Below are 27,141 nucleotides of genomic sequence, written 5' to 3' on the forward strand. Positions count from 1 at the left end.
TCAAACTGCATTTGCGTTGTCATTGGTCAATTCAAAGGATCGTCTCAAGGCTGGTTTGCAGAAGTAAAAGCTGTCTTCAGCCAAAGTCAATGGAAGCAGTACTGCAGGTGATGCTCCCTGCTCGCAGCGAGTGAGAATGGTCTGCTTGTGAGCAGGTGGTCATCATGCTTTATAATGACTTCCCATCACACTTTAATGATGCTATGAAAATTATAACAGACAAATATTTTGCAGTTAAGCTGTTTGGGAAACAAAACAAAGTTTAAAAAAAGAAATGCTCACCAAACAAATATCCAGACAACTGCATGTTTGGGTCCAGGCATGTTTGCATTTTGCTTACATGTTTTAAAGCTTTTGAACATCAGGAAATACGTCATACATTTATTTTTTTTCAGCGTTAGTGGAACTGATTTCACTCTACTGATGAATTCAATTACAGATGGAAACTTGAAATGTTTAGGGATGTAAAACATTTGACAAATTCAATTCAATTTTATTTATATAGCGTCTTATACAACAGATGTCTGTAGACGCTTTCCAGAGATCCAGAACATAAACATAAACATAAACCCCGAGCAATTATTACATAAACAGTGGCAAGGAAAAACTCCCCTTTAGGAGGGAAGAAACCTTGAGCAGGACCAGGCTCATAAGGGGGGACCCTCCTGCCGAAGGCCAGACTGGGGGAGTCGGGGACGTCAGCAGCACACAGCAGGCAGGTGGAAGCAGCAGCGGGATGACCAGAGGGGAGGGGGGCGCAGGCAGGCGGAAGCAGCAACGGGATGATCAGAGGGGGGCATTTCAGCAGCACACAGCAGACATCCACGTAGGCGGGTGGAAGCAGCAATGGGATGACCGGGGATGGGGGGGGGGACCGGGACTGCAGAACGCAGCTCCTGAGGCTCCAGCCTGCAAACATGCACAAAAGAGGAAAAAAGGGGGGCCAGCACAAGAAACCACAGGAACGATGGACAAAAACGATAGCTCTGAGATATTTATAATAAATAAAAATGGTAATGGAGAAGAGAGGCAGGGAAAAGGAGAGGAGAAGAAGGGTGAGAGGCACCGCCCAGCGGATCATGTCGGTGCCCCCCTGCAGCATAAGCCTATAGCAGCATATCTATCGCGAAGTTTATATTTGAGACTACTAACTAACTATTATAGTCTTGTTCTATAGCTGCAACTATGACTACTGACTCTAACACACTAGAGTTTACACTACCTAGAGATTTACCAACACCAGCTAGAGGTTTACTAAACACTAACTATAGGCTTTACTAAACAGAAAGGATTTAAGTTTAGTTTTAAAAGGTGGAGGTGGTGTCAGCCTCCTTAATCCAGGTTGGAAGTTGGTTCCCAAGTAATAGTGCCTGATAGCAGAACGCCCGCCCTCCAAATCTACATTTAGATACTCTAGGAACTACGAGTAAACCTGCACTCTGGGAGCGGAGAGCTCTGCCAGGAACATATGGCACTATCAAATCTTGTAAATAATGCGGAGCTAAGCCGTTTTGGGCTTTATACGCAAGTAATACAATTTTTAAATTGGATTCTGAATTTTACAGGTAGCCAATGGAGCGACGCGAACACTGGAGACAAACTACTTGTATAACTTTCTTAATAGAGATGGACATCAAGAATAGGAGGTAAACCTTGACCAGTACCACATCAAATGCAGTATCAGGCCTTTTTATAGGTAAAAGAATAAATAAATAAATTGTAATCATCCACTAATGTAAGCTAAAACATTTGAGCCTATATTTAAATGGAGTGTGACAGCTGTTTTTTAAAAACACGGACAATTGATCATTTGTATTGTCCGTTTGGTTATGAATTACACGTTTTCTTCTCAGAGACCTGAAGCTGAGTATTTTGTGTTTAACAGTGGCAGCAGCTCTTGCAATTCATCTGTTAAACATATGAGCAACAAAGTGCAGAATACAATAAACAAAAACATCAATCCTCATCTGACATCACTGCAATAAGAGCAACTGAAAAAACCCTGAACTAATGGGAGCAGTAAATGAGTTCGAGTTTATGCATATACAGTGGGGCAAAGTAGTATTTAGTCAGTTACTGATAGTGCAAGGTTTCCTACTTAGAAAGATGAGAAGTCTGTCATCTTCATCATAGGTACACTTCAACTATGAGAGACAAAATGAGAAGAATAAAAAAAAAATCCACAAAATCACATTGTAGGATTTTTAAAGAATTTGTAAATCATGGCGGAAAATAAGAATTTGGTCACTAATAAAAGTTCAAGTGAGTACTTTGTTACATCACCTTTGTTGGCAACGACAGGTCAAACGTTTCCTGTAAGTCTTCACCAGGTTTGCACAGACTGGTATTTTGGCCCGTTCCTCCATGCAGATCTCTATAGCAGTGGTGTTTTGGGGCCGTCGCTGGGCAACATGTACTTTCAACTTCTTCCACAAATTTTCTATGGGGTTGAGATCTGGAGACTGGCTAGGTCACTCCAGGACCATGAAATGCTTTTTACGGAGCCACTCCTTTGTTGCCCCGGTGGTGTGTTTGGGATCATTGTCATGATCCCAAGCCACGTTCCATTTTTGGCTTAAAATTTCAGGATACACGGCCCCATTCATTCTTCCCTTAACACGGATCAGTCGTCCTGGTCCCTTTGCAGAAAAACGTCTCCAAAGCATGATGTTTCCACCCCCATGCTTCACAGTAGGTTTGGTGTTCTTGGGATGCAACTCAGTTTTCTTTCTCCTTCAAACAGTGTTGTGTTTCTACCAAAAAGTTCTATTTTGGTTTCATCTGACCATATAACATTCTCCTAATCCTCTTCTGCATCATCCAAATGCTCTTTAGCAAACTTCAGACGGGCCTGGACATGTACTGGTTTCAGCAGGGGGACACCTCTGGCACTGCAGGATTCGAGTCCCTGGCGGCGTAGTGTGTTACTGATGGTTCCTTTGTTACTCTGGTCCCAGCTCTGAAGGTCATTCACTAGGTCCCCCGTGTGGTTCTGGGATTTTTACTTACCGTTCTTGAGATCATTTTTACGGGGTAAAAATGATCTCACGGGGTGAGGTCTTGCGTGGAGCCCCAGATGGAGGGAGATTATCAGTGGTGTTGTATGTCTTCCGTGTTCTAATAATTGCTCCCATACAGTAGTTGATTTATTCACACCAGCCTGCTTGCTCTATGTAGATTCCCTCTTCCCAGCCTGGTGCAGGTCTACAATGTTCTTCCTGGTGCCCTGCAATAGCTCTTTGGTCTTGGGCATGGTTGAGTTAGGAGTGTGACTGTTTGAGGTTGTGGACAGGTGTCTTTTATACTGATAACGAGTTAAAACAGGTGCCATTAATACAGGTAACGAGTGGAGGACAGAGGAGCCTCTTAAAGAAGAAGTTACAGGTCTGTGAGAGCCAGAAATCTTGCTTGTTTAAAGGTGACCAAATAACTATTTTCCACCATAATTTAGATATAAATTCTTAAAAAACCCTACAATGTGATTTCCTGGTTTTTTTTTCCCTTAATTTTGTCTGTCATGGTTGAAGTGTACCTATGATGAAGATTACAGACCTCCCTCATCTTTTTTTGCTCCACTGTAATTTGAAAATATATATGCATCGTGGTGTCTCACTAATACTGCTGTGACCAGGTGTTTGCTCCAATGTGATGACAATTAACAGATCAACTGACAGAAATTACACTAGATATACATTTCAGTTTGGGTGTAATGTTTCACAATTGATGAAACATTAATGTATTTGTGTTTGGTTCAAATTATCAAGTGTAGTATCAACATTTTTGATAAAATCCTAATTGTAGCCATCCCTAATTATTATTCTGAAAATGAATAAGCTGTATAACTTTGCAAGAAATTGCACTTCCCACATCAAAGTGATAAAGATTTTAGATCTAAGCAACCCCAAACAAAGTCACAGGGTCATTTATTTTAAATATTTTTAGTTTGTAGTAACTTCACACACTAGTAAGTGCTCTCGAGCACTAAATAGATTTTTTTTTTTACACTCCATCTGTCTGTTATTTGTTTCTTTAATAGGTCAAAAAAGTTACTCATGAAGACTAAGGCAGCGTTAGCAGAGGGGACCTTAAAGCAGCACTATGTAACTATGTGAGTCATTGTGATGATACATCAACTTACAACAGGTTTAATGACACACCCCTCCTGGTCTGAGGGGTCTGTATCGCCTTCACTGGCACTATGTAACTTTGAGGAGCATGGTAGGAACCCTGCCACACTAAAAAAACTACAGATTTTTACGGCTTTGACTGCTTTACGGCATACGTCACTTCCCCCTCCTTCCCGATTCGCAGTCGAGACGAAAGCTGGGTGGGGCGTGGAGCGCAGAGCTCAGGAGAAGCTGGTATCATGGCAGAAGCAGCGAAAAAAACGAAGAAAATAAAAGTTTCATCGGAGGAGGAATTTTTTTATTTTGTCAGTAAGTATGTTGGACTACTAATTTATGACGAAGTCCCTCTAAAAAACGTGACAGGAAAAAGGTGCAGTAGTAATTTGGGGCACATTATCTCGCTGAAACAGGACAGGGGGGCGGGGGTGACTTCACTAATAAAACCAAGTTGAACTTAGTGATTTTCAACATCGTCATATTATATTGTTTAGCCAAAAATACATACATTACCTCTTCGCTATCCATCCTCCGAACGACGGCTGAATATAGAAAAGTAGTTTTGAAAGTCCGTCCCGTCTTATTTCATTCACTATCAAAACAAATGCACGCAACGGGGACGGGGGCTTTCCGGCAGTACGCGCTGATGCTCATGGGAAACGTAGTGTTGTTTCTGGTAAAGCACTACCAAACTGAAAGTTACATTGTGCTGCTTTAACAGAGCTCAACTCGACTAGGGTTGCAACGTTTCTTCGAGTAGCTCAATTGCAAAAAAATTATCAAGGAATTTCCTCTGCCTCGAAAGCTAATTTAATTAAAAAATAAATTTAAAGCTAGATATACATAATTTAGTATGAATATCTATGGGTACGGGTCCCCTATAAAGCGTAAGAAGTTGTCGGCAGGCTTTTCGTGTGAACAGTTTGGCTGTACAGACGCCGGGATCGAAAACAGTGACAGCAACAATGAGTAAACGCAGCAAAGCGAAAGTAACAGACAGAAGATGTTGAAGATGTGGGATCATTTTGAATTAAAAATTAAAGCACATTGTGTAAGACTTTTGTTCCGAGTCCCGGTCCACAGCCAGCATTTCTGTTTAAATGTATTGGGTCTGAATGTCAAATTACACAATTTAAAGGCAGTGTTTAAGAATATGTTTAATTTTATTTTTGATACTTAAAAAAAAATTCAAAAATAAGTAAACAATTCAATCTATTTTTATTGAATTTTATGTCTCAGAAAATGTTAAGTTTGATCTAATTGTATTTATTTATATTGTAAACTTTTACAAATGGTTTACTAGTTTGCATAATATTTAAATAAATGCAATTTCTTTCTTTATGAAGGAAACAAATTGGTTGTTTTTATTAAGTGATCTGTTTTCTATTGTATATAATCTGATTTAAGTAAGCTAAGTAAGTTTTATCTGAATAATCGATGGAATATTCAATATAATAATCGATTACCAAAATATTCGATAGCTGCAGTCCTAAACTACACGTTGCAGGGCAACTTTTCCTGCCTTCCCCCGATTACCCCTGGTGACACTGGGGAGTACCAGTGTTGTTATTTGTGCTGGAAGTTCAAACCATCATGTCCTTTCTCTCCAGTTGCATTTGCACGCAGCCAGTTTTCCTACAACAGATGGTTCTCACCATGTTTGGAACAGCTACTCTGAATTAGCAGTTAAAAACAACCTTGGTGGACCATAGTTGTCTGAACTGTGGTCATCCACAATTTATTACTGCAGTTCAGGAACAGAGGGACACACTCACTTCCTAATAGCCAAATGCTGAAGGTATTGAAGAGTGTTTTATTTTAGGACTGGTTCGTAAAAATTCAGATTGAAAGAGCAGAATTGTGGAGATTAATATTTAAGGACTAGTTTATTAAATAGAGGGCATATGTTTCCCCCAAAGTGTTTTTTTTTCTTCATACCTTGAGGGGGGAAAGCAAAGGGAAGAAGCGTGGGACCTGTTTTGAAGACAACACCTCTGCTTCTGATCTTCCCACTGTCCCACCGTGAAAGATGGGTCCGCTTCAAAAACCACTGTTGCAAAGGGGAATAAAGTGGGGGTTGGATCGAGGGTGGGGTCTGCCCTGGAGGTAAATCCATCTCCAGTTGCGCTGAGCTGGTGTCCTTCTCCAGCATTTTCTTTTCAGAAGACTGAAAAAGTATAGACTGAGAAAAAACTGCTGAAGTGTTCAGACCACCACACGTACGGTCAAAGTTGTGACAGTGTATGAGACTGTGACTCCAAAGATCATGTGGCATCAAGAGGGCTTGATCAATTTCTTTTAAAAAGATATCGGTGGGTAAAGTTATATCTAGATTATTGTGGGGGAAAATAAGTATTTGAATCAAGAAATTCACAATTGGTTTTAATAAAAAGCCCAGAAGAGAAGTTCAGTCAAAAGAAAGGACCCAATTATAAAAGAAGATTCAAGGATGTCTATTTTTATGCATTTACGCTAACCTTGAACTGCTTTTATTGGCATGTAAAAATCTGTGACTGTGTAGTTCTTAGATAGTAAAGAACGAACTCTTGAAATGCACAGTGACAGCTGGATTACCAGGACTCCACCTCTGTGATAGATTATCGAGATAAATGTACAGACAGGCCTTAGATATTCTGTAGGCAAGCCATGAGCTAGTGTCTGAGTTTATTTATTAGCTTTTTAAGTTGAGGTACAGGATTTGTTTTTACAGAGAGGGGTTTGGGCTGGAGCTTTAAGCTGCCACTGTATGACTTTTTTTTCAATGTAATTGTTAAGCTGCTATAATTTGAGGCCTCAAGACCTTTTGCGTGCGTGCGTGCGTGCGTGCGTGCGTGCGTGCGTGCGTGCGTGCGTGCGTTAGTTAGTTAGTTAGTTAGTTAGTTAGTTAGTTAGTTAGTTAATTAATATTTATTTCGGTCAATCACAAACAGAAATCAACAAACAAGATAACACAGGTTTTTCCCTGGTCAACATTGTGATAATTTGACCGAAAAGGTCTGGGCTTGAAGCATAAAGCTTATCTTGCCCACCTTTTAACTGAATATAGTATACAAAAAAAACAAATGAAGTATCATAAGTTTACACAATAATAATAATAATAATAACAATAATGACAATAATGATAGTAATGTTAATAATAATATGATAATAATAATAATGATAGCTCTGAAAACAGAAAGTGAAAAGTGTGTAGGTGTGCGTGAGAGATAAAAGACATAAGATATAATATACTTTAATTAACATCCAGGAAATCAGTTTTGGGTTGGATTTAAAACTTAAAACTGGGGGACAATTGGTTTGACTCCAAAAGTATCAGAAGTACCGTCTCGCCTATCACAGCTGTTATCAGTCGAGAAGCAGGGTACACCCTGGATAGTTTGCTAGTGAATCACATGACCAAATAAAAGCAAACAAGCATGCACTCACACTTACTAAGTCCCAATAATTTAACATGCATGCTTTTGGTCTTTAAGCCAGATTACCCAGAAAAATAATGTGAAAACAATCGCTTAATATAATAAAGAAACACAGTGTTGTTGTTTTTTTTAAGCTTCTACAGTATGAACATTTATTATGAACTGTGTGGAAAAATAAAAACTTCATGAGCCAAACAAAATGGCTGGCAGCCTTGTGGCATGACTGACATCTTCACGGAGTCGTGTAGAAAGGAGCTAGGTCTTTTATCAGAAATTTCTAGAGGGCTGACACTGAAGTAACGTCGAGCTCCAAAGGAAGTATTGTTAGTAGTGTTGGCATGATATTCTAGAGGCCAATCGCCACGGACGGGTCCATCCCAAATCCACTGTTCCTCAAGATTGTGTAACTAACCTCAAAGTCATAATGAGCCCACAGAAGCTGCTGGGAGGAATCTAAGGAATCACTGAGAGAAGACATGACGGCAGGAAGTAGAAATGTATCATTGGTCCATTGAAACCTGTCTGTAATGGAATTCCTATTGTTGCAAGCGGGGTAGAGGATCCCCTTTATGCCCACGGCTAGTAATGGCACCAATACCTCTGTTGTTAATGAAGACTCGTTTTAGTCTCGGTACGCTTAAAATGCTTCTTGGAATGATCTCAGGCCTATTAATATACTCATGGGTGCCAAGAAAATTCACCAAAATGTGTCCTGCAGCTGTGTCTTGAGGAGTGAGTTGTTTCTGTTACAAACCAGTTCATAGGCTTATTTACATGTTATTTATGTGGATGGTAGTTTAAGTTAAAGTCGTTTAGTCCCTAAATATCCTAGTTATCCATTTATGGTAACTTGACGAGTCCAAAGTTCCAACAGCGGATAGCATATCTGTGTGTGAAAGTAGTTAGCTATGTAAGAGAGAGGCTGCAAGCACATAGTGTTCTTCTCAAAGCATATTCAGGTTAGGTCTGATGGGCCTTCATTCCTCTCTGCCATCCTGTTTGTTTATTTGTTTTGTAGGCCATATTAAAGTTGATCTAGCTCTGAGCTGCCGGTGGAGATAGGCACAGAGCCAAATAGATGTATGTGAGTAATAGACAGCTGGAATGAGGGCCATCAGTTAGCATGCCACTCAGCTGCTTTCAAGACACAGCCTTAATATTTTGAACCCACAAATTGATCAGACGCGATGTTGTCTCAAAGCACTTGGTATGAATAAGAAAAGCTCACCAGCGGCAACAAGGGCATCCTTCTTGTGTTGACATGACCCGATCAGTGTGAGAGAAGAGCTACTTTCCAATATGCAGGTGGTTGTGACATGGTTCAAAGCAACCAGGGCAAAGTAGTAAAATGAAGAACTGGCTCCTTATTTGAACATTTTAGTGTTAACTGTCATGTACCAGATCAATAGAAATTAACCTGCTACCTACCAGTCTTATAATTAGGTAAAATGGTGAATAATAGAACCTGACATATTACACTCTGGTATTATTTATTGAACAAAAACTAAGCCAAAATGCAAAATTGTGTGTGGAGAAACTAATAAAAACCATTACTGCTTCCATGAGAATAAAGAGTAACTGTTGTTGCTGGTACCTATGGGTCTATTATAGAGAAAAAAAAGGAAATAAAAAGTAACGGAGCAGCCAGGTGCTGCCAATAAAATGCAGGTGATTCAATTAGTGTAGTGTAACAATCCTGCCCAAAGGTTAACATGTGTTCAGAGAATTTTTTTAAGTCTTTTTTCTAAAAAAACCTTTGCAGCGCAGCATAGTTTTGCAAATTGGCAACCATGATATTTATGTAGTAATATTCTATGAATGGATGAAACCAAAGTGGGGATATTTGAGGTACTGTGCCACATTAGGTAAAAAACAAGCAGCTCTTATCAAAACAGACACTGTATACCAGCTTTCAAGTAAGGTGGTGGACGAATCATGATTTGGAGTTGTTTTGCAGAAAAGTGAGAAACTGGTCAGCACATTGTTTTCTGTATGCAGTAGTGCTGTGTGTTATTTCTATTCAAGTATATTGATCTAAGCCAGTAAGTATTTTTTTCTGCATATTGCACAACTTGATGGACAAAATCCCTTTGTATCTAGTAGCAAATTTGCATAGAAGAATAATCTTTACAGATTTCTAACTATGTTGATATTAGGTGTTGATTAGTTTCCTAAGTGTATGATAAGGAGAATGTTAAAACTTAAAATGCTAGTAAATTTTCATTCCTCTTGTATGTTTTCATTGGAGTGGACTGAAGAAGGAATTTTGCATGTGCTTGCTTGATTTTTCTTGGTTTTTTTTTGTTTTTTTTTCATTCGGACCAAGGTCATGAAATGAATTTCTGAGAACGCTATCAGTTCGTAAGGTCTTCAGGTCAGCTGATATCCTCCTTTGCAGGCCTCTTAACATCTTTCAACAGATCTGGTTCAAGCTGATACATTTGTTGCGTAACTGGAAATAGTGCGAGGCTGTGCATCACTAAACTGTTGGTCAACATATTTAGATGGTTATAAAAAAGACTAAGTGCAGTATCAGTGAGTGTTTGTGTGTTTGTTTTTGTAGATTTAACACCCTGCATTTGCATCAATCCTTGCCACAAAAATGGCAACGCCTTTATCGAAGGCCATTTACAAATAGGCTTTTAAAAAGTGTGTTGATTCATTGAGGTACCGTAGATCAACAAAATCCAGATAGCTCATTTTCTGTGGTGCATTTATAATCGTAACAGTACACGGGTGGTGTCTGTTTTTTGGAATATTTTTTGGGGTGTTTTAAAATTTGTAAAGTTCTAGACATGTCGATTTGAAAGACTCATAAGTCTGTTTCAGCTTTTGAATAAAGTTTTAGTCTCTTTGTTGTCCATCGATCCATTTTCTATATCCATGTTATCCCTGGCAGGGTCACGGGGTCTGCTGGAGCCCCTCCCAGCTCATTACAGGTGAAAAGCAGGGGTTCATTCTGGACAGGTCACCAGTCCATCACAGGGCCACATATACCGACAGACAACCATGCACCCTAACACACACACCTATGGGCAATTTAGCTTCGTCAATCAACCTAACATACACAGTACCCAGAGAAAACCCACACAAGCATGAAGAGAACGTGGAAACTCCACAAAGAAAGACTCCTGCCGGGCCCCAGAGTTGAACCAGGAACCTTCTTGCTGTGAGACAACATTGCTCTTTGTTGTATTTTCTTTAATCAAACAGTTTGACCTGCAGTGGTAAATAATGAAATGGGGCAAAGATTTTAGCAGTAGCAAAACAAATGTGGCAAATGAACAAATGAAAAATGTGTTTTGACTGTTGTTGCTGGTTTCATGGAACAGGCTATCTCGTTATCAGAGGGAAACCAGGCATTCCTGGGAGCTGGTGAAACAGCACGTTGAGTTGGTTTATTTCTGGAGGAAGGCAGTGTTTAAATAGAGAAATGACATGCTTTCTAATAGACACTATGGTTAAACAAGTTAGCCTGGCCAGCCATTACCAAGGTACCTATTAGCAAACCATTTGCACCACTCCAGAACTCACCAAACCAATTGTAACGTGGCAGGGGAAGGCTTTATGGGATGACTCTTGCAGGCCAAGAGCCATTATCTAAAGCTGCAGAATTGGTAACAGCAACTTGGATCAAGAAGTTTTTACTTCAAAACCACCAACGATCAATCACTGGCGTTCCTACTTCACTGCACGTCTTTTGAGATGCTTTTTGTTGATACTAGTCTGGTTGTCGCTCTGTGTCATCATGTATGCAATGTATGCCTGGTCAATGATGACCGGAGGCAGTTTCTGCGCCCATCGGTACTCTACCTGGAAATCAAAGTAAAATCCATAGGAACCAGACTACTTCTTTGTATTGAAGATGAAAATAATTGCTACATCCGTAGTGTAGTAACCTCAGTTACTGTTGTTAACATTAACAATTGCAGTTGTTTAAAGTTTATAATTTTACGTTAGTGACTGCATATAAGAAAACCTTGTCCCAAGTTCTTTTGGAAAAGTTTTAGACGCAGAAGGGCCACCTCTTGAGGTGGGATTTAAATATGCCAGAGAGGGTTATTGTTACGGCCCCTAACAGGCTCAATAAAGAGGTCGAACATAATTACCAGAAGTCAAGTAGTTGCGTTAAAAAAATGAGTTTATTCATAAACAAACAAAAATGGACTCCAAACCACAAAACAACAATTCCTAACAAACAATGATGAGCCAGCAAAAGAAACAAAGGAAGGGAAAGAGACACAGACCAACCCACAAAGGGCCGTCAGATCTGGGCTCTTCCCTCTACCCTAACCAAGTAAACAACCAACTAAACCTATCAGAACCAAAAGACCGGAAAAACATGACAACTGGACCCATCAGAATTAAAGTAGAAATTATAACAAACAACACAAGCTGCTGCTGCTGACGGATGGTGGAAGAGAGAGTGAACCCGGCTCCAACCTCCTCATTTTAAAGCCTCCCCCAATCAGCCTGACTGAGTTCACCTGTGGGGAAAAGAAACACACAGATTGTTAACATCACTTATGACCAGCAGGGGGGGGAGGATGTAACAGTTATGTATAAAAGAAATCTCGTAAACATATGGCAATTTGTCATTTCACTCTTGTCTTGTTTGTATTTGGGAATTGGAATAAAATAAACTCCAGTGCCCATCCGCTCGTAATACCTGGATCGGTATCACAAGTACTGTATTTTGGTGACCCATTATAAGGCCCAATATCTGGGCTGGGCTGAGTGTAGACAAAAACAGTTTAAAGGTGAGGGTGGAGGGCCTGAGGCAAGGAACTCCTCCTCCTCGGTGGCAGACTTTAGGCACTTTAGGCATCGGCCTGATGGCAGAAGGGACAAGAAGAAGTTTTTTCGTACTGTTCTCTGATATGTTCATCATTGCCAGCGATAGCGGACACCTGAAGTTAGTGTGAGGTTGTATTCCAACATTTCATTATAACTGGATTATAATACAGGTTTGAAAATTAGGTTTACGCTAAAAACATAACTTTAGCTTGCACTCTAATTATAGTAACATTGACCAGATGTTGGCTGATGGTTGCGTGCCAGCGCTACATAATTAGTAATCTAATGTTATCTGACGCTGCAACCCGTATCGAATCAAGGACTGACTTTAATACAACGTCCCTGTGTCAGCTGGGATGGTCCAACAATCAGTAAAGCAGAGCGGCTCCGTCACTACCAAAGTCGCACTTAAACATTTTGACAGACGTTCGAGTGCAGTGTACCACATAAAACTAGTGTTTTAGGGCGGGTCTTACCGATGGGTCATTATTTGATGCTGGCCAGTCTGGTTGTCAGTTACACTGCTTCAAAAAGCATAAACACATTCAATCTATGCTCCATCTAGTTTGTATTAATAATTTATCAAAGAGTTATATGGCATCGGTGCGGTATGCTCAGATTTAATTCAGTTGTTTGCATTTTACTAAGCCGGTTTAACATTTTTTACATGTATTCAAGCAAATTTATAATGGCTTGATACTAGACTGAGGTGCATGATTTTGGCAAACTTTCCCTCCCTTTCGTGCATAAGCCTTTGTCTTTTTTTTTTCTCCTTTCAACGTTGGCACTGATGTTTTTGACTTCCTACGTCAGTGGGTTGTGGCTTCACTGCAGCAGTGCTCTCAGGCAGGTGTAGTGTTACCAGCAGGTTTGGAGGGTTTCCTTCATCTTTAATGTGTTTAATAGTTTTAGGACCGGAGGACATGTGCTTTGTGCTGCTGTCAACCTTCTGTTTCTGCAGTAATAAATGGCCTGCATACCACTGTTGGCACTCTTGAATATCGACTATCATCTCCTCGGCTGCATAGCAGTCCTTTTTCCTGTCCCCCACTGCTTGCTTCTCCCTTTCTTCCATTCACTTTTCTCCTCCACCCCCTCGCATCTGTGGCCTTCATCCAAAATCTGTTTTTTTTTCACTTCTCCCTCTACCCCAGTCACTCATCGCTTGTTATGCCCTTTCCCCGTGTAATCTTAATCCCTACTTTGTCTTTGTTCCTACTCTAATGTATTACCCCCATCCTTGTTGTTTCAGTTTTATTACTTGAAAAAATTGAGAACGATGACATCGGAAGGAAGACCTTGAAGATCACAGATTTTGGCCTGGCCAGGGAGTGGCACAAAACCACTAAGATGTCGGCAGCAGGCACTTACTCCTGGATGGCTCCTGAAGTTATCAAGTCCTCGCTCTTCTCCAAAGGAAGTGACGTCTGGAGGTATGATGAACGTCATAGTATAGACACGATGGTTCAGATTCACCTGGCAAACATAACTCCTTATGTTTCTGTTGTCTGTGTGCCACTCACCAGTTATGGTGTTTTGCTGTGGGAGCTGCTAACGGGAGAGGTGCCTTATCGAGGGATTGATGGCCTAGCTGTTGCTTACGGTGTGGCGGTCAACAAGTTAACTCTGCCGATTCCCTCCACCTGCCCTGAACCCTTCGCTAAGCTCATGGAAGGTAACTCACACCAAATCTGTGATTTTTAAAAAGATAAAGAGCTATTTTGAAGTAGACACCTGTTATATTGTGCATGCACATGCTCAATCTTACACACACACGTGCAAAAAGTCACATAATCTTAGTTGCATAGAAGGGCTGAGGATCGATTCAAATATCAAGATTCGATTCCGATTCTTAAGATTCAGAATCGATTATCACGCTTTGATTCGATCCGATTCGATCCGATATTGATTTGGGTTACTGTTAATAAAACAGTTTTTTCAGCTGTTGCAGGAATTATATGACTGTCTAGTTATGCAACATATTAATACTAGTATTATATTGAGATTCAACATCAAGTATTGTCAGCTAATGATACTGTAAGGACCAATCAGCTCCCAGAATGCTGATATAACTGCTTTCAGACACATCGTGTGGGTCAGAATTATCAAACAGATCCAGGGAGGAAACAGAAATTGCTTTTATTTTTTCCCCATTTATGAGAATTTGGTTTTTAACATTTATGCAAATGTAACCCCAAGACAGTATATAAAGCAAAGAAATATAGACAATGTATGCAATTATAACTGAAAACTTTAATGTTTTCATACCTTTAAACATATTTAAAGGCAAAAACATGGCACCAGTTATTCTCGTGTCCAACAAAATATTCCTTTTTTGGGCATAAACAAAAAAGTACCAAAAGTTGTAATGATGAAAAAAAAGCTGTCTATTACTCACATACATCATCTATTTTTTTTAGACATGAATCGATTTTTAGGAATTAATATGAGGATCGATTTAAAATCGGCGAATCGATCTTTTCAACACAGGCCTATTGCATAGTGAAACAGGATAGCTAAGATGTTTCATGTGACAGTTACTTCATGTTCAGTTGTACTTGTGGCAGGCGAAGGAAGATGAAGCAAAGCAACCAACAATGAAACTTAAAAAGGCTCCATCTAGTGTCTCCTTAATATCTGAGCTTATTGCAAGAGTTGAACGCTATCTAGTTATTAATTGAGAGTAAACTATGCATTGTTCTACCAGCGGTGGTTGTTAATACATCAATCTGTGCGTTGCGCTGTAGAGTGTTGGGACCAGAACCCACATGTTCGTCCCTCCTTCTCCTGCATCCTGGAGCAGCTCTCAGCCATCGAGGAGGCGGTGATGGCCACCATGCCGCAGGACTCCTTCCACAGCATGCAGGACGATTGGCGAGTGGAGATCCAGGAGATGTTTGATGAGCTCAGGACCAAAGAGAAGGTACAACAGAGTGAAAAAACATCCATTATGGACCTTATCAATTGATATAACGCGTATAGCACTTTGTCTCACACAGTGTGGTAAATTAAAGAATAGATTTTGGTAAATGTGAAATGTCACTCACTATTTCTGTAATGTAGTTTCAGTATATCTTTCAGTCTATAAGATACATGCATGTTTGACAAAATGAGTCATTAATGCTGAGGTGCTTAAGCGTGCTTCCCCCTTGTTAAGTCCTTAATCTGCTTCCTGTGTAAGTCTACTGTTGCTGGCGTAAAGTAGGGGGTTAATTAGTGTTTAGAGACACAGCAGGATCAACACAGACTTGGTTAACGAACCGTGAACGGAACGACAAAGGTGGTGTTTTTACAGGTTTAATTTGTGCTTTTTGTGTGTAATGGACATATGTATTCTTGTGTGTTCCGTCTTACTACAGTGTTTTTGTTTTGCTTCCCGGATTCAGAGAGATTAATGGCTCAAATGCTCAGCTGCTGTTGAGTCATAGCCTATAAAATGCCTCTTTTGAGCGTTTAACATTTTCCCATCACAAATTTCTCAAGATTATTTGCAGAATTAGTCCCCGCATCAACAGATTTCCTGTAAACATCTCACATTAATCTGCATCCAGGTGGGTGGCTGAAAGGGGTTTGACTGTAAAGCTGCTTTATTGATGTCATCCAGTAAGGATTATTATTTCTCAGATGAGAGCAATTAAAGTGAAAATACATGGAATGAAGAAAGAGAGAGCCATGGGAGGAGACGCAGCTACACAACAGCCGGCAGCAGCCTCTCATAGCCAGCTTGTTATTGATAGTTTTATAATTCCCCCACCTCTGCCTTCAAGGACTTTCATTATTTTGTTTGCAATATGTTTCCCTTTGTTTTAATTGAAATATGTAATTAGGTGATAATACTGGATATTCATCCATAGAGGGTTAGATGATACGTTTTTAATTTCTAAGGATTTTCAGTGTATAATTATATAATTACCTAGAAATAAAAAGCTCTGACCTGAAATTAAGATTTTCTAATGCAAGTCATTGCCATAATTGGATAGTCCTCATATAAACATATCTTTCTCCTGTTAGAATCCAAGAGTTTGACTGCAGAAATCCTCCGGTTTAGTCGTAACGCATCTGCTTGCTTTTTCCAGGAGCTGCGTTCCAGAGAAGACGAGCTGACGCGGGCCGCCCTCCAGCAGAAGTCTCAGGAGGAGCTGCTGAAGCGTCGGGAGCAGCAGCTGGCAGAGCGAGAAATCAATGTGCTCGAGAGAGAACTGAACATCCTCATTTTCCAGCTCAACAGAGACAAGCCCAACGTGAAGAAGAGGAAAGGCAAATTCAAACGCTCCCGCTTGAAACTGAAAGATGGAAACCGCATCAGTTTGCCTTCAGGTGAGGTGACAGGCCCAGATGAATGTCCTCCACCTTTAGGTGGCGGTTGGAATCAGATGTTTACCTTTAGATGTGGGTGTGAAGCTTAATTCATTTGTATGTGGATGCTTCAATCGATTTGATTTTGAAAAGTTGAGACTTTGTAATATCTGAATGCAATGATGTGCAAGTCTCATAAACCCATAATTTATTAAAAATACAACAGAAAAACTTGTCATGTTTTGAAACGGAGACGGTTTTTAATTTTGTGTAAAATATTGGCTCATTTTGAATGTGACGGCAGCAACACATCCAACTGGTCCCCAACATGATTAGATACAAATGGCACTTTTCCACTAGTATCAGTTCAGCCCGGCACGGCTCGGCGCGGCTTTACACGGTTCCACACATGTGTTTTCGCACTGCCAGGGGAGAAGCGGGCAGGTTTGGGTGAAGCTGCTGTGACGTACTCGATTGCGCAACCGCTTTATTCATGTCGGCGCTGATCAGAAATCAGCTGGAGCCGGGAGCGGCTGAGAGTAAAACAGCCCGTCTACATCGCTTTTTTATTTTTTTCTCGACAGCCACCAGGTTCATGAACATCTGCACCTCAGAGTTGGATCACCAAACAGACGTTTTGCGCTTTATAATAAAATCGCCGCGAGTCCCCTCGCGCTGACTCCATGGATCGGCTGACTCCCGCTTCCTGATTCAAACGTCTGCCGGCCCCGCCCCCCGACCAATCAGAGGCGTGGAGGGTGGTGACGTCCCCGCCCCCCGACCAATCGGTGGCGAGGAGGTGGTGACGTCAGAAATAGTCCCTGCTCAGACCGCTTTCAGAACCTCACTGAAATGGTTACAGAAAAAGGTACCGGCTTGGAGCGGCTCTACTCGTCTCAGCCCTAGTGCGAAAGCGCAAAACGGGTAGAACCGAGCTAAACTGATACTAATGCAAAAGCGCCAAAAGAGATCATCTCACAGGGGCAGTGTCTCTAGCCTTCAGCCAGGAAACTGCAGTTAAAACAGGCATGATTCTGTTCTGGGGAACCTGCATGAGCTCAGCACCGATGGACATCACTGTCTAAGCAGCCACAATGCAGCTTAATCGTCATCATGCACAGAAGAAACCATATGGGAACATGATTCAGAAGCACTACTATCTTCTCTTGGCCAAAGCTCATTTGAAATGGACACAGGCAAAGTGGAAAACTGTCATGTGGTCAAATGAACTGAGATCTGGAACCATTTTTTTGGAACCCATGGGTGCCACGTTCTTCTGAGTAAAAAGGAGTACCATCAGGCTTATTATTAGTGCCCATTTTTAAAAGCCTGCATCTCAGACAGTATAAAGAAATGGGCAGCTTGCACCATGAACTGCCAACATACTGTATGTACCCGAACATACTTAAATTCCTCCACTCCCAACCTGAAAAGGGCACTCAAAAAATTCCAGACCAGGATGTTGAGGATATTCCTCTCAAAAATCCAGCAACTGGTCTTTTCAGTTTGTTTCTTTTTTAAACTTTACTAATCCGAAAAATTATCTGATCTGTACTTTAAAAAAGCGTGATATGAGCTCAGCCATGCGCTGTGGTCAGTTATAGGCCTGTTTTGCACGTTCCCTTGTGAATAATATCTGGTTTTGGGAGATTTGGGAGATCACTTGATTCTGTGTTGATTTACATTTGCCGGTGCCTCAACCCTTTTGGAACTGGGGTTGTATGTTAGTAACCCATTCAGATCCCCAAAATACTATAGAAAAACAATGATGGAAGTCACTCAGACAGGACCACAGACTAATGTATGTCTAAAGAGGCTCAACACTCAAAGTTGTGATTGTAATAACAGTAATCTGATATGTTCATGTTGAATTTTGCAGACTTCCAGCATAAGATCACCGTGCAGGCATCGCCTTCGATGGACAAGAGGCGGAGCCTTCACAGCACCAGCTCGTCTCCTCCCAGCAGCCCCACACTCATCCCCCGACTGCGAGCCATTCAGCGTAAGTTCAGCCTGTTTCCTCGACCTCCTCTTCCAAGTGTGAGGTTTAAGACGGTCTCGTGCAGATGTCTTGCCCTGCATCAAGTCAAATCCCTTATTCTAAAATGGAGCTATTGAAGAAATCACATGGATTCATTAGAGTTTGAGAGGATCTTAATAGGGGAACCGTGTGGCAAGAGGAAAGAGGACAAAAGCCAGAGCCAGCCGCCAGCCAGTTGTTTGAACAGTTTGATAAAGATGTTAGAGACGCACCACTGCACTTGCAATAACTGAAGCAAATTCCTTTTGCGCATTTATGGTAGATGAACATTCAGGCAGCGTGCAGGATGTTGTGCAGATTCATTGTTTGAGTGTTAACAGAGGGGAAAAATAACGTTTTCAGAATCACTATAGAGCAGCTAAAAACTTAACAACATATATTTCCTGTAGATGTCATAAGTTCTGCTGGGTAATTGGAGCCTAACTCAGGCTTCATAGCAGACTAAATAGATAGGGAAAATGTTTTTTGTTTTTTTTTCTTCTCCTGAATACTCCACACTGCTTTTGCATTTTTGGCCTAGTTTTTGTGAAATAAATAAAGATAAAGGGTAATCTGTTGTGTGTCAGATGTTCTTATCTATTTTTAAAACGTGGTAAAGGTCTAATGATTTTTTTTTCTCTATTGTGTTCCTGGTATGAAAAATCTTAGAGCTGAAAGAGGGTGTACTTTCTTTTTCACATGTGAGTAACTGCATTTACTTACAAAAGCCCACATGCACACAGTGCAACTTGATTTCTGGCTGCTGTGGCTGATGCACAAACTCTTATTTAGAAACATAGTGTTTCAAGCAGAACCAAAAAAGTCAGCGCCGTCCCCGTGTGAGTTAGCTGACGTTTCCTTCCTCATGCCGACACAGTGACTGCGTTTACATGCACTCAATAACCCTTTTAAAACTGGAATATTAGCAATATCCCGAATTTGCACGGCCATGTAAACACCAATAACCCCTTTGAATAACCCGAATTTGCTCATATTCCGGTTTTTAAAAACCCGAATATGACCCCTGGGTTACTCCTTTTAAAACCCATATTCGGTCATATAAACGCCAAACGGAATATGAATTTGTTTTCTGCGCATGCTCTGTTCACAAGGAATCCTGGTCTTTTGAGTCCAGGAAGTTCTTATAAACATGGAGAAAAGCCAGACCTTTGGAGTGAAGAGGAGACTAATCATTTTATAATTTAATGAAGGATATGAACGTTTTGGCATTTGTAGACGGTAGAAAGTACCGGGATAGGGAGATTTACAAGAAGGTGAGCGAAAAGTTACGCGAAGCAGCATTTGTTTTGAATTTGGATACAGGAAGAAGAAGCGGAAATGGCGGTAATTGCGTCATGATGTTTTCCGCGCGTTGCTGGTTTGATCGAGATATCCCGAATGATTAATTACCATGCGTCCGAAACTGCATACTTCTACCCTAATGAGTAGCAAAAACAGTATGTGAGATTTTTTAGTGCGTCCGAAACATTAGAATGTACTCAATAGTATGCTCTATGCATACTCATTCTGGAGAAATTTATTAGTGTGGATTGACGGACACTAGCCGAGCAGAAACTTCCCACAATGCAATGCAGCGGTGTTTAGTTGCTAAGTGATAAGTATATGTCACAAGTATAATATTAAGTATAATAATATTATTATATAATAATAATATTATAATATTCGTATATAATAATATTATATAATGTCCTCTTGTTTGGGCCAGGATAAACGGGAAATAGCGGAGCGGTGCTGCTACTGCTGCTGTTACCATGGTAACAGCTGCTACCGCTGCTGTGACACGTCACTTCCTCCCAACGGCAGGAAGTGACGTGTGGCTCTGAATAGTACGTCCAAATTAATGCACACTACTGATATTTACTCAAAAGTGTGCCGGACTTAAGTATACTTTTTAGTATATACTGTTTAGTATGGCATTTCGGACGCACCGCATGTATTCAGGGATAACCCTGTTTGCTCACGCATGTAAACTGAATATTCCGAATGTTTCAGTAACCGGAATATTAGCAATAACCCGAGTTTGACTGCATGTAAACGTAGTCACTGTGTGTTCACCAACAGGACGTAGATCTGACCAGCGAGCTCCCTGCCAACTCTGGGTTGGGGAGCAAAGGCAAGCACATGCAGCAAGGGTGGGGTTAATGCTGCCGGTGGTGTTTGGTTTAGTTTGCCCAATATCTCCCCATCAGCAGGACCACACGTTCACACTGAAAAGGTTTTCCTGATGTGCAGATGATAACACGACTACAGTGTTTTACTTTGGTTTAACAGTTTTGCTTCTGATATGACCGTGTCCGATCTTCATATAATTGTCTTTAATTGTTGTCAATTGCGTGGCTGTGATTAATTGATTTGCACTTGTAAGACATGCTGGGAATCCTGGTCCACATCTGTTGACGTTTCTCATTCTGCCCGCACGCGCAGCTTTTCACAACAGCTTATAATTAACTTGTGTCAAAGGTTTTGGGGTTTAAACAACTGCTTTTTTCTCAAATTGTAATAGTGAAGTTTCAGGGTAGGAAATTACAGTCATTCAGTATTTTCTTAAATCAAAGATTGCCATTAAAGATTTTCAAGCGTTCAGTGTAGAACAAATAAATAAAGCGAATTATGAGGGTTTTCAGTAACAGATGGTGAAATACCTCCGATAATCCTGCTCATGTCTGCAGCAGAGTTGAGGTGAAGGCCGTGGCATCTGTGACAGCTGCTGCTGCTGTTTGAGTCTCTGTTCACGCCTGTGATCGATGTGTTGACAGTTACTCAAGACGAGAGCAACCGTACGTGGGGCCGCAGCTCCCTCTTCAGGCCAGAGGAGTTCGATGATGTGAAAAAGGGAATCAAGAAGAAAGGGAGAACCTGGGGCCCCAGTTCAGTTCAGAGCAAAGAAAGGCCCGCTGCTGCAGAGAGGTAGGTGTCACACACACACACACACACACACACACACACACACACACACACACACACACACACACCTGGTTTAACATTTTGCAGAAAAGCAGGTTTTTGGTTTTTGACATTTCTAACAGGCCTTATCTTGCTTGGCCTTATCAATAAAAAGAAGAAAGAGAAAAAGATAAATAAAAATAAAATAAATAAATGCAAATGAAGAAAAAAGATAAATAGAAATAAAATAAATAAATAAAAATGAAGAAAAAAGATAAATTAAAATAAAATAAATAAAAATGAAATCCAGGGTTGACTTAACAGTTTACAATAAGTTTGCAACTTGTACTCGATAAAATCACAGCATTTTTAGAGTTGACCTGCTTCTACAAACTTACCTTTCTGTGTTAGATGTTGCACGTCCTGCACAACAAATCACATCAGACTAATCAGCTCATCAACCTTTATTAACTGGTGTAAAGGCAGAGCTCAGAAACACTAGTAACAGCTATGTGTACTGAACTCTGAATACTGAATCATCAAAGCCAATCCCTTTTCATACGTCAGTTGTAAACATGACCAGACAAAAGACCTCACTCTGCTGCGGCAGCTTGCTTTTACCCATTCAAGCAAACCGATAGTGTCTATTTTCAAAAAGCAAGTCAGCATCACAAATCATGGGTGTGTTCTCCACCACACCGGCTGCATCTTACGCACACGATGAGAGAAGATTATGGCTCCAGTAAAAAGACAAAACTGGGTCCTTGAAGTGTCCCAAAGGTGCTGAAAGTTTCTGCATCATATCACTGTATCTCCTTTTAAGTAAACATAGAAATTGATTATGTACATCAGACTCTGTGCATCCAGATTTTATTTTGTATTAAAGCTGGAGAGCGTCAACATCTGTTCATTTTTGTTTGTTTGCTAACAAATGCACAGTTACAATCGGCAAATAAGGTGGAGCAGAATACAAAACAAGTCAAAAACCTGCTAAAAGTATCCAGAAATATTGTCAGTTTACAAACTAAAAAAAATAACATTTTACATTTTTATGAGGTATTTCATTACTGAGTCAACATGATATAATTGTCGTGACTCAGCGGTGGTTTTGCCCCCTTAATGAACACCAGTAATGTTTATGAACAAGACATCAGTGTGTATGGATCTGTTCTGCTGTCGTATCTGTAAACACAAGAGCGAGCCAAAACAAGACGACCTGGAAGGGGCAGCGTGGAGGGTAAAAAGCTCCACGTGTCCACAGTCTGCTCAGTGTTTTCAGCTGCACCTGTGTTGTTTTCAGAGTGAGACCTCTGTCAGACGGCAGTAACCCCTGGTCCACCAGCCTGATGAAGTCCCAGAAGTCTGTCCCACTCGCTGCCCTGTTTGTTGAACAAGGTGACCTGAAAATCCACTCTGATGTGAAACAGATTAAGATTTGTATCGCTAGAACGACCTTAAAAGGGGCGAGGGTCAGTGGTTTGTTAATAACCTCTTTGCTCTCAGCAGGGGCGGGTAAAGACGAGGCGTTCTCCCAGGAATGTCCCGACAGCAGCTCCAAACCAAAGCAGCTCAAGTTCCCCAACCAGGTGTACATCGATCTACCTCTGTGGAGGGACGAGCAGCAGCCCCAGAGCCCCGCTGGGGGGGGACTGGGAGACCCCGGGGTGAGTCCAGGCGGCCCCCCGGAGACTCCAGACGACCCCTGCACCACCACCTCCACGTCATCCGCCTCCACCACCCCGCAGCTCACCCCCACCAACAGCCTGAAAAGAACAACGGCCCGCCGCAAGACCGACTCTGCGCTGTACGGCTGCGGCTCGCTGCTGGCGTCGGTCGTGCTCGGCTACGATATCAGAGAGGCTCTAAAGAACTCTGCTCCCGGGGAAGAAAGCGAGCCACTGAAGGAGGAGAAGGAGAAGAAGAAGAAAGAGGGCCTCTTTCAACGGGCCACCCGTTTCCGCCGCAGCACGTCGCCGCCGAGCGGCCGCCCCCGCAAGGACGAGGCGTCGTCGAACAGCAGCTCCACCCCGCCCGTTAATCTCATCTCCATGTCGGCCATCATGGAGTGCAACTCCACCAAGTGCCTCTTACAGTCGGAGACGGAGGCGTCGCAGCGCAGCCCCGGGAAGCCCGAGCCCGAGCAGCACGCGGAGCCGGCCGCCGCCGGCACAGCAGCTTCCCCGGAGAGCCAGAGCAACAAAACTGCAGCTAAAACACACACGCCCGTGCAAACCCAAAGCCCGCCAGCAGAGCAGAGCAACCATAACACAGGAACCCGTCTGCGCAGGAAGAAGTACCCCACCAACCACAACAGTGAGTAACGCAACATGAGTAGTGGGTAGGGCTGGGCGATATGGACCAAAAGTCATATCTCGATATTTTCTAGCTGAATGGCGATACTCGATATATATCTCGATATTTTTTCTGTGACATAATTGGGGTTTCCCCCAAAGCATTATAGCATAGCATCTCTGTTAGCTTTATTTTTTTCTGAGGCAAACCCTTAAAAAAACAGTCAGTTTTAATACAAAGCCTCCTGCCAAATGTCACACAGGTACCTTTATTAACAGAGGTCTGCACAATATCAAAATGTATAAAAAGAAATGAAATAAAAATAAACTGCCTGCATATATAGAATAAAAATGCTTCTTGAATAAAATAAAACAAATATCCCTTTCCTGCATAACAATTAAATTAAGATACACTGTGCAATTAATACAATGTAGACAGTAACAGGCAGACTTTTCCACTGAGGTTGACAGTTGTGCAAATAACAAAACATTTGTGCAAATCTCAAATAAAACATTCAAGTCAATTTGTCACAAAATAAGCTATATCAAAATCATAAAAAAAAAAAAAAAAAAAGCTATATCGATATAAACGATATTGTCTCGTACCATATCGCGTTTGAAAATATATCGATCTGTTCTGTTCGTTCACAGCTAACGGGCCGCCCGTTCTGCCCCCTCCCGCCCCACAGAAGAAGCAGGACAAAGAGAGGGATGAAAAGCCTCCGAGCGGAGACGCGTTGTCACGGCCACGGCCGGTCTCGTTCCGGGCAAAGCCTCACACCTGGGCGCTGCTGAGAGGACGCAACAAGAGCTACTCCCTGGGTCACTACTCCGGGGAGAAGGCGGCGCACAGCCTGAACATGGTGCTGTCCTCCGAGGTGGGCTGCTCCCTGCTGGACGTGGACTCCGAGGGCCAGAAACGAGACTGCACTGTGCCGCTCTGTCGCATCCAGAGCTCCCCGGCCCGGTCCTCCGTCTTTGAGCTGGAGAAAGAGTATCTCTCCTAAGAGCTCCGGGAGGCGAGCTGCTGCTCGCAGCTCCTCCAGCACGACGGAGAGACCCTGCAGGGTTTAGACCCTGGAGGGTTTAGACCCAGGCGGCTCCTGTTTGCATTTCAAGAAGTTCTTGATAAAACCGTAGCACCCAGCCGTGTAGTTGAGTACAGGTGCTGTAGAGCGCGGACGCCTCGCACCGGCGCTCTGGAACCGGAGCAGGATCCTTGCAGAGCCGGATCAGCAGCTCCAGCTCCTCCCGCGGTGCTGGAGCGCTACTCTCCTTCTCTCATCTCTGTCTGGCTCCGTCACGCCGCTCCTTTCTCGTTCAGTCTCTGCAGCTCAACGTTGACCGCCGCTGCAGCCCTCGCAACACAGTACCCTCACCTTTTTATTTATATATCTATTTTTATAGGTAATTTAATATGAAGAGACTTGACCTTACCTTAGCAACCAGGACGGCATACATTCCATGTCAGTTTCAGACCTGTGTGATCAAGGCCTTAGATTATGTTTTGTTTTTTTTTTGTCTTAAAAAAATCATGCATGCATGTACCCTTAAAATGTTGAACAAAAAGAAAAAAAAATGATTATGCCTCGCTTGTAAATATTCCTTTTTATCCACTATCAGCCTAATGCTGGCAGGTGTTTTGTATTGTGTAAATGTTTTTTTTTGTTTTTTTTTACTGTCTTAAGGTACAGTTTGTGTTCTAGGGTTACATAATGGATCGTAGCAGGGACGCATGTATGTGTCCACCCAGGACGCCCTGAAGATTTTAGAGAAGCGGGTAGAAAAACACTGGACGTCTTCACCACCCGGACATGAAACCTGTTCTCGTAGATGCTGCGGTCCCGCACCGCTTTTTCCTGAAGAGTATTTATAGCAAAATGTTGTGGGAGCGATATTTCCAGTGATTTCCTCACTGCGACAGAGCGGGGGAGCACTTTTCACATCAGGATGAAACTCCCCCCCAAATGAATGAATTTAAAAGTCTGCACAGGGTCACAACATGACGCTATTTGTACTCTGATCCGGTACCTGCAGTCCATCGAAACTGTTACGTTAACTGGTTTGGCCTTTCGCGTGAGTCGGATTCCTGGTTAGAGTTCGTTTGGGACCTTTATGCAAAGTTAAGCAAAAGATTTCAGGAAGGTCTGGAGATGTTGGATTTGCCTGAAGAGAGCGCGAACGCACCTTTTCCCCTCATGTTCACGCCGTAGACGTGCGGCCACGTGCGTGGCGTCCTCAGGACTCGCCAAGGGCTCGGTATCCTGCAGCGTTCAGCTGGTCTTCCTGCAGACCTCCGTGACCTCCACGGTCCGGAGGTCTGACTATGCAGTAATACGTTCTGGATACAGATAACACTCGACATCCGTACCCGTGTTTACACGTGACCCCCCCGAACGTTTCTCTTTTCCCCAAGTTCTCACTGGAAAGGGCTCAAAGGTTCATTTACAGAAGCTTCTGAATCTCCAGAGTGTAAATATATTCCTCCTCTTTGTACTACTGCTGCGGTTTCAGATTATGTAGAATGTGAAGTATCCCTTGTTCTGTATTTTATGACTTTAAAACCAGGTCCAAACACTGTAAAGGCCTTAAAAATCCCGAAGCTTTCGAAGGTGCCGCCTACCAACCAGTTTTATTTCGTTTTATTTTGAAAAAGTTAGGGCATCTGTACACTGGTCCTGTACGTTCCCGTCAGCAGTCTGCGGTCTAGCCAGCATGGTCACAACAAAAACCAAAACGTTTTTGTCCGTTCAGATGCACAACGACTCGACATTCCCAGAAAAAAAACATTCCACTGCACTGGAGGGATTTTAGCAATACTGTTTCTGAAGGTTCACCAGTGTAGCACAGCCGGAGCTTCACGCGAACCCGCACCGAGGACCAAAACCACTAAGTAAACCTGCTGCTATCCAGGAGAGAGACGACGGCGTCACAAAGAAGCTCAGAGGCTCCAGCGGCGCCGCCGCTGAGACACCTGAACAAATGACACAACTTCCCGAGACTCACTGGACACTTTTCTCACTGACGGTGTCAGATTTAACTCTGAGCACATCGGTTCCAGTAAACTGTTTTCTTGTTCTTGTTTTTTATCCTTACAGTATTGGTTATTTCACATCTGATTGATCAAGAGTATCAAATTTATCAGCATTCAGAATAAAGTCTAAATCAATGACTATTGTTGCTCTTTTGTTTTCTTTATGAAGCAGAATTACTACAAATACGTTATTTGTATAATCTGTTGATCCTCTGATGCAGCCGTTTGTACACATTGATTACAAAGTAAGTAGATGTCA

The 27,141-nt window shown here is 42.0% G+C and overlaps 1 protein-coding gene across 2 annotated transcripts in view; it reads left to right on the top strand.

Moving 5' to 3' along the window:
* map3k21 (mitogen-activated protein kinase kinase kinase 21) overlaps positions 1–27,015 on the top strand; it is a 34,225-nt gene extending 7,210 nt beyond the window's left edge. Inside the window, exons 2-10 of one of the 2 annotated variants that reach the window (XM_061745369.1) lie at positions 13,590–13,770; positions 13,864–14,012; positions 15,085–15,260; positions 16,414–16,654; positions 18,513–18,635; positions 21,431–21,581; positions 22,858–22,952; positions 23,061–23,870; positions 24,500–27,015. In XM_061745369.1, coding sequence (XP_061601353.1) covers positions 13,590–13,770; positions 13,864–14,012; positions 15,085–15,260; positions 16,414–16,654; positions 18,513–18,635; positions 21,431–21,581; positions 22,858–22,952; positions 23,061–23,870; positions 24,500–24,855 — 2,282 coding nt within the window. In that variant the 3' untranslated portion in view covers positions 24,856–27,015. The remainder of the gene's footprint in view (positions 1–13,589; positions 13,771–13,863; positions 14,013–15,084; positions 15,261–16,413; positions 16,655–18,512; positions 18,636–21,430; positions 21,582–22,857; positions 22,953–23,060; positions 23,871–24,499) is intronic. The other variant, XM_061745370.1, reaches the window with a different exon arrangement.
* The last annotated feature ends 126 nt before the right edge of the window (positions 27,016–27,141 follow it).

Source organism: Cololabis saira, chromosome 17 (assembly GCF_033807715.1).
Source record: "Cololabis saira isolate AMF1-May2022 chromosome 17, fColSai1.1, whole genome shotgun sequence".
NCBI lineage: Eukaryota > Metazoa > Chordata > Actinopteri > Beloniformes > Belonidae > Cololabis > Cololabis saira.